We start from the raw sequence: 10,604 nt of genomic DNA, 5'->3' as shown, positions 1-10,604 counted from the left end.
CAACAGCAGGCTGTTTCATTGATTGACCATTCGAGCTCCAAGGATTCCTAACTGTGTTCCTGTTGGTTTCAATCTCATTATTGAGACTTCGTGGACAATGTGACAGCCGCAAGGCTGTAAGAGTTCTGCCTAACCTATAAAAAAACTAAAATATATTTTTATGTATTGCAGACATGCTGAGTCAACTGACTCCAGCCGACTGCCGTGACTTTTGCAGCCTGGCGCTGCAATATATAGCATGCCGGCTGGGTTTACAGACACTAGCCGACTACCAATAGATGTGCGGTATGGTGTTGCTTTCCTGCTGAGTACAATAGCGTCTGATTGCTATGTTGAGCAGCAGTTGCTGCACCTGTTGATGCTGGGTCTGCCGACCCCAGCTCCTTTGATGGTCATGGGTGACCAGCAGGGTGCGCTACCTTGCTGATGTGACTGCAATAACTGGCTTGCAGCCGTGCCCTAAAAAAAAAGAAAGGAAGGTACAATAAATATATACGTGTGTGTGATTCAACCACTACAAATGACAAGTTCAAAAATGGAAATATATATATATATATATATATATATATATATATATATATATATATATATATATATATAAGTAGTGATTGTTTATAAGTTGTATATGCATGACTTTAATACAAAGAAAAATGAAAAAAAACTGATAGTTTTGACTGTCATTTCATGCAAAATAATATATGCAGGTGTATTTTTGCAAAGTTGGTTCAATTAGTATTTTATGCTCAAATGAATGATTTATTTCCTTGAAAGGTTTTTGCAAAACACATATTATGAGAACGGTAATGTTTAATTCATCTGCAAATATTTTGCAAATTGATTGGCACGACCGGGTCTCGCTCACTGACCCTATTCTATTGAATGTATGATTATATAGATGTTGCACTGCAATGAACCTTTACTGTGCCACAGGAATGACCAACTAAGAGAAATCAAAGAGAGCAGTGAAGGTAGAGGTTGCCCCTTTGATCATTTAAAGAGGCATGTTGACTGCTTAATGATCTTTCCCAGATTGGAGTTGAGTGTTGCCCCCAAAGAATCGAATGGACTGGCTCCGTCTATTGCGATTCTTGGCACTACAGAGCATCATCACAAACTGTGGCACAATATGAACCCAGATTTTTCCAATAAGAAACAAATGTTCTAATTTATCAGGACATTTTCCCTAGTGAGAAAATCCGGATATAGCAAGATTTTTTTTAATATGATTCAGATACAAATTCTGATCAACATTTTCTGTTGGATATGTTCCGATCCGGATTTCATCAGATCCATTTACACATTTTACTTACAAAACTCGTCTCGGACCTGCTGCTGGATTCGGTATATCACTTTAATATATGGGTTAATCTTTACCATATCTAATCTAGCTTCTATCTAGATTCAAACTTGTTTCTTAGATTCAAATCAAGATTTGGATCTACAACGATCAAGCCCGTTTTCAATCCATTTGTGCCCCCTACATTTGAAGAACCTGGGGGATAATTGCAAGCCGAAGCGTGGTGACTTTTTGGCAGTAAAGGATAAGTCCACAAAGTTTTACACTGTCAAGACATCAATAGTAAGTAAGTACAGCAGGCAGAGCCAGCACGGTTAGGTCTCTGATCATGTGGGAAGTTTCTCTATATATATAAAAGAAGCTGGGGGACAGTTCGGCTGCTAAATCTAACCACCACTTGGTCTCAATAAGGGACTTGCAACATATGGATCCAAAGTCTGATCCATATATGGGACTGGTGATTTATGGGGTCATTGGTTAATTCAATGGTAACAGCGACCAGGGATGTCAATGAACTTGATTTTTATCCAATATCAGACCGAATGCAATTCTATTGAATTTAGTTGCATTTGGTAAGCCAAAACAATATCCGGTTAAATAGGATGTGGATTTGTTTTTTGTTTTTTTTGCTACTGAATCCAGATTTGATGAATATCTGAATCTGTTTACATGTAGAAAGGTGGATCTGGTATGAGCTTGTCAGCATCTGAACCCAAATTGGAATCCGTTTAGCCAACATCCAATTAATCAAATGTGGTATTGGCCACATCTGATCCGAATCCAAACCGTCTACATCCCTAAACGGTAAGTATTTTGGTTGTCAGCATGGAGATGGGAGTTCTTAAGGGATGTAAATGTTTCAGATTCGGTTTGGATACAATCAAATATCAAATCCAACTAATCGGATATTGGTCAATCATGCTTGAATTGGGATTCAGATGGAGAAAAGCTAATACGAAATCCAAACAAAGTTGAATAATTTATCTGTCGAATTCGGTTATGAAATTCTAAACCAAACCCAAATCCAATTAATACCGGGTTCATTTTTTTTAATCGAATCTGACTAATTGGATTCGGATTTGGGGTTGGATGACATTATCCGAGTCCTATGGGGGCTATTTTTTTATGTTGAGGTTTCACAATAGAATGGTAAAACAGCATTTTACCTGATACCCTTAAGCCATTGGGCGATACGAGGTAGCACAGGCCCTGAAGAAGACGTTGTTTTTGAGGGAAAGAGATCGTCTTTCCAGAGAGAGAGAGAGAGAGAGAGAGAGAGAGAGAGAGATGGGGAGGGAGATTTCAGAGAGGACTCAGACCCCACTCGAGAAGCGGCCGTCAATTCTGATGGTTGGATCCTCCAACGCGGGGAAACGCACCCTCCTCTTAAGTAAAACCCCGTTTCTCCCGTTTCCCCGTTCTACCTCTGCTCTTATTTCCCGTTTTTCATTCTTGGTTTCTCATTCCAGTTTTTGATAGTTTGGTTCTTGCTTTTTCCATTTGGGGATGAACATTTCTTGGGTAATTTGTATGTCCAAATCGTTGATCCAATTTATCTATTTATTTCCACATGGGCATTCCTTTTTTCTTTCTTTCTCTCGTTCTTTTAGTTAGAATTGTTGTTCCTTTTTTTTTTTTTTGATTGGCAAGCTGGGGTTAGGCAGACCCCCACCAGAATTACATCAGAATATTCTTTGTCCATGTAAAACCGCACAATGTTGTGACGTTTCCAGGTTTTAGTTGGGTTGTGAATGTGGTGCACGGGATCAGATTGTTATATAGACTACTATGTTGAATATGAAACTGATTTGCTTTGGTTTTGTTTGATGGCAGTTGGTATGTTGCTGGATAAGTAAACTGTTAGGTACTTTTCTGGACGATGGTTAGTCGGTTCATGGGATCAGATTGTTGACAGAATTGACTATTTCAAAGAATTGCTTTATATTGACTTTGATTGATGGGCATTGGGATGTTGCTAGTTTAGAAATTTCTGAGTGATTTCTTGTTGATTGGTCAACCTAGTGTATAGAAGTGGATTGGAAAATGTAACTAATGATTTTCTCAAAACAGGCATTGATTACAAGTTGGTCAGAAGTTGGTTTTCTCATTGTCAAAAAAATGGTTGAGCGTTGCCCTCCGATTTATTCCTACCTTCCGGATGTGTAACCCCCCTTCCGCTTTTTGGTGAGTGAGCACGCCCTTGGAGCTAAGGAGGTGGAACAATTGAAACTTCCTGCTTCTCTTTTGGAAGATGGTCTTTCCTTCCTGCCTTTCCATAAGAGCTTTAGATACCGTTGATGGTAACGGACAGAAAAAACATAGCCAACCGCACATTGCTGGCCTCAGTTATTACTGGACTAAAAAATGTCTAAGTTAATTTCTACACATGGCTGAATAAGCTGGATTGCAGGGATTTTAGTAAAGAGCTTCTAATATTGCAGCATATAAGTGAATAAATTTCACTCAAAGTGATTTTAATGATGAATATGTGTAACTATGGCTTGTAAAGACAAAAAAGGTTTTAGAATGAATTGAGAGGTCCTTCCTCTGGATAAATTGATTAGAAAAGGCTTCTCTAAATTTTTCAGACTAGCATTTTAGTTTTATGCAGTTAAACACTCTATATTTTCCTCTACCTGATTGAAGACTTTGTAGTTAGCCTTGGAATAAATTATTGCTTCTGTCTTGTATTTTAGAAGTCTTTTGTTGGTTGTTCCTAAAGAATTGCATCTGGCAAAACACATACTGGAGATGATAACTCCAATGAATTGTCGTTCACTGTTGTCTAAAAGGTAGGATATATTTTTGTTAGAGAACTGCATCTACAAAATGTCATCTTGGGCATGAAAACTCCCATGATCACGTCCATTTGTGAAATTTGTGGGATGTTGAACACTGGTTTACAGATAGCAGAATTGGTGTTTGAAGGATGTTTTGTTGACTGCTGATTTGCAGATAGAAAAAGTGGTGTTTGAGGTGTTTATACTTTGCTTTATTTTGGTGTCACATGTTTACTTCATGTGCTTATCTGGCACACTCTCCCTCTTCTAAATCCTTGTAATCACATGATATAGTTGTAAATAAATACCTTTCTTCTCCTCGAGCTGTGTTCTTCAAGTTTAATATAAAACAAAAACAAAGTGTGTTTTCATGCAAGGTTGTAAGTATCGTATCGATGCCTGTATCGGTTGGGCCCAAAGTAACACCATATCGTATCACAAACTTTTAATAATTTTTTTTAAAACTCCAAAAAAAATAGAGAAAAATAGCAAAAATTCTAAAAAAATCATATCACATGAAACAATGATGAATTGCACAAAATACAACCATAAAATCACATATGAAGCATTTATGTCTCTATGAGCCACATAAGATATCAACTAATATAGAATCATAGATAATGTTGCATGCATATCTCATAAGAACAATGCAAAATATTAAATATCTTGCAATTAAGAACATGCCACAAGACTTATACTTTCATACTATATAAACAAAAATATTATGGCAATAGTTGCATTCGATTTTCAATCGGTTTTCACTCATTACTTGATAGCCCCATTGTCATACCAGATCATCTTATGCCATCTTTGTTGAAGGAGTGTGTAGCCAATGGTAGAAATACATTTTTTTTACCTTAACCCACTTTTTTGGGTAAAACCTAAAATGATGAAAATGCACTTCTAATGGCCTCTAGACAAATGGAGAAGTCGGCCCTCAAAAGGTATTTAAAACCTAAAATGAAAAAAGTAACTTTCGGCCTTTTTAAAGTGCGCCGAAGGTGTATCATATGATACACACCGTATTGTACGATACGACACAATACAGGGGTGTATCGTATGATACACCCGATACGGGTATGATACACACTCGTATTGCGATACGAGTATGTATCGTATCGCAAAACCTAAAAGTAACGTACCGTATCATACGATACGGTACGATACTTACAACACTGTTTTCATGCATTGCAAACCATCTCTTCCTACATGCACATTCAGTGTGAAAATCTAAATGCCTCTTTTGAAAAGTTTGATCCTTTGCAGGGTTGCTTTCAGAAGATTTTTCAGATACGGGTGATATAACATCTAAATTTTCTTGCTATGGGTGTGTATTCTTTCTCACTGTCATACCCCATTTCTCTTGATGATTTGTTTCCAATCACGCTCTTTAGCATGTCTCTGCTAAAAAATGATTCTCCCTCGTTAATATAACAGGTGGACAATTGATACAAAATATTACACTGCAGATCTTTCCATATGGATTGAACATCTTTGTGATATATTTCCTGTGAGTTCGGAGCCAACCTGCCAGCAGCCATCAGCACTGGTGATGGTGTTCGACTTAAGTAATGTTAGCACCTTACAGAAATGTCATGATTTATTTTTAAAATGTTTTAATGTTTTGATAGAGGATGAAAATGGTGCATGCTATCTTAAGTGCAATCGTCATGTTATGCAGATTTCATCTTTTGTAGCTCTCCAAGATTGGGTTTCTGCTAATGATCTCAGAAACTTTGAAATACTGTTATGTGTTGGTAACAAAGCAGACCTTGTCCCCGGTCACTTTGCTCATACTGAATACAGGCGACGCTTGCAGAGGCAGGGAGAGTGCTCCAATGATCCCCATCCAGAGTTCCTGGATTATGGAATCCTTGACAATGAAGGTTGTAGCTTGCTTGGAGAAGAAGAAGGTGATTTATCTGAAATCAGGAAGTTATGCTTGGATTGGTGTAGAGAGAAGAACATTGAATATGTTGAAGCCTGTGCAGGAAATGCTGATTTTGACAAATGTAAGGTTAACTTACACAATAGTTTAAGTAACTATGGACATGCTTTTCAGTATCTCCCAGCCTTTTCTTTGCTAATACATGCTAGTGTTGTAAACAAGTTGGATCCTGGTTATGTTGAGATTAATTCTGATCCTTTTGACTGCCCTATTTGATCTTTCTTTTTCTTTCGGTTGATTGGAGTAAATTTAAAACAGATATTCTATGAACCGGTCATTGTGAATGCTTTATTTGCTGTCTTATGAAGAATGATATTTTGTCTCAAACAGTGTTGCTAAAAGCACGCAAAACAGATAGAAGAAGAAGAAGAAGACTATGTATAGGTGCCTATGAAACCCCTAATGGAGATGTACAGCCTGCTCTGCAATTGATTGACACCTTGCTGTTAAAACATATGGTTACTATACATATATATATACACGTATTTTCTTCATGTTCTTTGTAATGCCCACTAGGGGAAAATTAGTCTTTTCACTTGTAAATACGCATTATTTGTTATGCTTTTTTAAGCATTTTCAATAAAGAATCTTTATATTTTTTAAGTCCTCTCCCACTTATATTGTGTGTGCTTATCAATTGGGCCCTTGTGGCTTATTGTATTTTTGCCCATTAGTGGCTTCTTATGCTTGTGCATCTCTTGTGGTCATGGTGTGACATTGTTATTTGCACTAGTGTTTCATTACATGGTATCAGAGCCCTTAGGTGTTTGAACACTCTTGGAACTTCTTTCTTTTATATTAGAGTGTGTCTAAGCTTCACACTCTTGTTCTTCTTCAACTCTTCCGCAATGGCCAACAAAGATGCAAAGATTGATCTCTCATTCAAATTGAGTGGGACCAACTATAGAATGTGGGCGTCCGCTATGGAAAACAATCTGAAAGGCAAGAAACTTTGGAGATATGTATGTGACACCGTTCCGAAACCACAATAAAAAGGAAAAAAATAAAGAAAAAAAATGAATAAAAAGCTTTGGGTGATGAAGAAAAAGTCAAAGTTATTGAAGAATATCAATCCAAAGTTGAAGATTGGAAAAGTGAACATGCCAAAATATTGACATGGTTCATGAATAATGTGGAGCTCAAAATTTATGTTAATCTAGCTAAATTTAAGAAGGCAAATGAAGCATGGTTCTTCATAAAAAGTATGTATACTCAAAAAGACCTTGTTTGACATTTCTTCTTACAAGAAAAAGTAGGAGGAATTAAGCAAGGGGATATGAGCATTAACGACTATTATAGTACTCTATATAATATCGTGTGTTTTCCTTGTTAAATTATGAGATTTTTGAAAATTTGGCTAAGTGTTTTGGTAAAGTTGATAAAATCTTCGATTTTAGGTGGCGTCAACTAAGTATGGGCGTGGCATAGGACCCATTGACAAGACCTAAACAAACCAATTAAGATTTAGTAAAACTTTTTATTTTTGACCTTTAAAATCGAGCGAAATTCGGGTTAAATTCAGGCAAAATTCAGGTAATATATCATTAGATGCGTCTCGAAATTCCGAAAACATTGATATTTTGTTTTTCTGAATTCGAGCTACACTTGGCCCGAAAATCACATTTTTTCAAAAATGACCCACCTCAATGTGACCAGTTCTTGATTGAATCGGATCCGATCTGATCCGTATGATCTAAATTGATATGGATCTAAACCCAGTTCAAGACCCATATTAATTAGGATCTAGTCCAGGTTGAGATCCATATGGATATTAGATATGGATTTGGATCTCCAAACCCAAAATTCAAGTCCTACTATTTTACAGTTTTAAATTCAATATAAAAGTTAATTGAGTGAAATTCTATGTTAAAAAGACTTTCAGAGGGGGAAGACACCCTTTGAATTTTTTTGGAAATATATTATTTAATAAATAAATAAATATTTAATTAGTTCTAAAAATTTATTTTGGATGTAGCAAAGTTCTACATTTGTGGAACTCTACCTATTATGTAGGGATTCGAGAATGGGGTGTCACCCTCTAGAAGAGCCCAAATGTGGTTAAAGTAAAATAGTAAAACAAATAAAATAAGAGAATAAATAGAAGTAGTTAGAGAGGGAGAGTTCTACATTTTATAGAACTCTATCCTCTATTGAGGGACTCCGGAAGGGATGTCACCCTCTCTCTAGAAGACCAAAAAAAAAATTAAAAGGGTCTAACTTGCCCCTCTCTCTAGATTTCGTTTGAGAGAGAGAGAGAGAGAGAGAGAGAGAGAGAGAGAGAGAGAGAGAGAGAGAGAGAGAGGGAAAAGAAAGAGAAAAAAAGTGAGAAGAGAGGGAAAGGAAAGGAAAGAAGGAGAAGAAGGAAAGGAGGATCCCTTTCCGTTCCGATTGTCAGACAAACATTTTTCCGTTTTTTTTCCATCTCCGATCGAAGGTACAGGTTCCTCTTTTGATTCGAACAAGAAGTGACAGTTTAAATCATATTTATGTGATGGTTCATATACAAATTCTTTGATTAGGTTTAATAGGCCTTAAATCTAAATCTTTATTAGTGATGAATGTAAATTAAACCAGTTTTTTTTTTTTTATTGGGTTTATCAGGCTTTAACTTAATCTGCATTTTTCCTGATTGCAGTTCAGTTTATTTTACAACTGCATTTTTTGGTTTGACGTTCAGTTATTTGAATCTGCGTTTTTCTTGGTTGGATGTTCTGTTTAATAAAGATCAGTATGTATGCTTGGTTTTGGAAATCATAAATCTGGGAGTTTAAAAATTTGCATGTGTTCTAATGTTTATTGTTAAGTGCATGTACAAATTTGATATAGCCTGATGACTCAGATCTTGGTTTTTATGTGTTCATGCACTGAGTTTTCTTGTTAAGTGTATGTACAGATTTGACTTAGCAGGTTTTATTAATCGCATGATGAACATAATAACATGCTTAGATTGATAAGCATGTTTAGATTTAAATGCATATGCAGTTTTTTATTTTTATCATGTATCGTTTCTATTAAGGAAGCATGTTCAGAGTATCGATTCATTTGTGCATCGATTCTTTTATGGATAGTGTATGTGCAGTTTGGATTTATTATAATCTATTTTGCTAGTGGTTAAAGTACCGAGTTATGATCCAATACGCCCTGCCGGTTGAGGGTCAGCGTTTGGTTTTCTTGGACTGAACTTCATATCAGTTTTGAGGGTTCATGTCCGACTGAACTTAAGAATCAGATTGGACTGATTTTCTTGCGGGGTATGATTTGAACTCCAGGATCTATCCAAAACCCAGACTCACGTTGGGTTTGAACTTTGGACTGACCCATAACAGAAATCAGGATGTCTTATTTTTGGTAGGTTTGGAAATATATATATATATATATATATATATATATATATATATAAAGAACTGTTTCCGCCTTGCGTTTTGGAGATTCTTTACTGTGGTTAATATTTAAAAATCTCTGTTTTTCTTGATTGTTAAATATGGTATTAGAGTTGATAAAAATCTGAGTTTTTATTTGATTGCTAAATCTGGCTTTAGAAAAAAAAATTGAGTTCTACTTAACTGGTCAAATCTAATTTTTGGTTGATAGATAAAATCCGATTTTTTCACCATTATGAAGCTGATTTCTTGGTTTGCCTTAAAACTGAATGTCTGATTTTAGGTTTATATTGAACAGGCTTCAAATCGGTAATTTAAAAGTGGGCTTAAATCTGGACAGAATTAATTAAATCTGAGTTTGATTAAGTGAGGTTAAGCTTAATTTGAAAGTAGGTTTAAATTTGGACAGAATTAATTAAATCTGAGTTTGATCATGTGAGTTAAGCTTAGTTTAAACATGTGTCTAAACCTAGAATTGTGTTACTTAGTTCTGGATTTTTGTTAAATGATTTGTAATCCGGAATGTTAAAACTAAATTCTTGTTAATTATCTAAATTTGGGACCTTGTTTATAAATCTGATTCGATTTTAGTAAATTGTTAAATCTGATTGTTTTTACTATGTTAAGAATAGGATTCTTTTGGTTATGTATGAACCTAGGTTTATCTAGAAAGATAGCTTTGTGATTTATCTCATGCGGTTTGATGCGAACATATATATATATATTTGCTCATGTGAGTGGTAACAATGTTTAGTGGTTATGTATGCTCATGCAATTGAATATCGTGTTGACATAAATATGCATATCATGAACACGTTATTTCTAAAGTTATTTTGATGTGGTATTAACATGATCATATACATATTTGGATGTTATGCATGAGATGAATCATGAAAGAAAAATGCATGTTGCAAGCAATTGTTCATGTGTATATGCAATTTGGTTTATATGTACATTCTTGATTGTGTCTGAATGAATGTGCATTGTGGACATGTTTCAATAGTTGTATGTGCATGTTCACTGAGGATTTTGCGTAAGATGCATTGGTGGTTAGATGTGAACCATTGTAAGCCATGTGGGCCAAGAGCATGTGTAACTCTAAAATTAGTGTTATGCATTGTAAAATTTACTTTTGAAATTATTGGCTTTCTAAATTAATTGCATTGTTAATTTATAGCGGGTCAGGTCCCGTGTTGTGC

The 10,604-nt window shown here is 35.6% G+C and overlaps 1 protein-coding gene across 1 annotated transcript in view; it reads left to right on the top strand.

The window, feature by feature from the left end:
* Positions 1–2,534: 2,534 nt before the first annotated feature.
* Positions 2,535–10,604, top strand: part of LOC149817961 (uncharacterized) — a 45,189-nt gene continuing 37,119 nt past the window's right edge. Inside the window, exons 1-4 of the mRNA XM_089983982.1 lie at positions 2,535–2,687; positions 5,344–5,404; positions 5,515–5,650; positions 5,759–6,089. Of these exons, the coding sequence (XP_089840108.1) occupies positions 2,585–2,687; positions 5,344–5,404; positions 5,515–5,650; positions 5,759–6,089 (631 nt within the window). The 5' untranslated portion in view covers positions 2,535–2,584. The remainder of the gene's footprint in view (positions 2,688–5,343; positions 5,405–5,514; positions 5,651–5,758; positions 6,090–10,604) is intronic.

The sequence above is a fragment of the Nuphar pumila genome, chromosome 13, assembly GCF_984573655.1.
Source record: "Nuphar pumila chromosome 13, dmNupPumi1.hap1.1, whole genome shotgun sequence".
NCBI lineage: Eukaryota > Viridiplantae > Streptophyta > Magnoliopsida > Nymphaeales > Nymphaeaceae > Nuphar > Nuphar pumila.
Note: the sequence above shows the minus strand (reverse complement) of the source record. Positions and strands in the feature narration are given on the sequence as shown.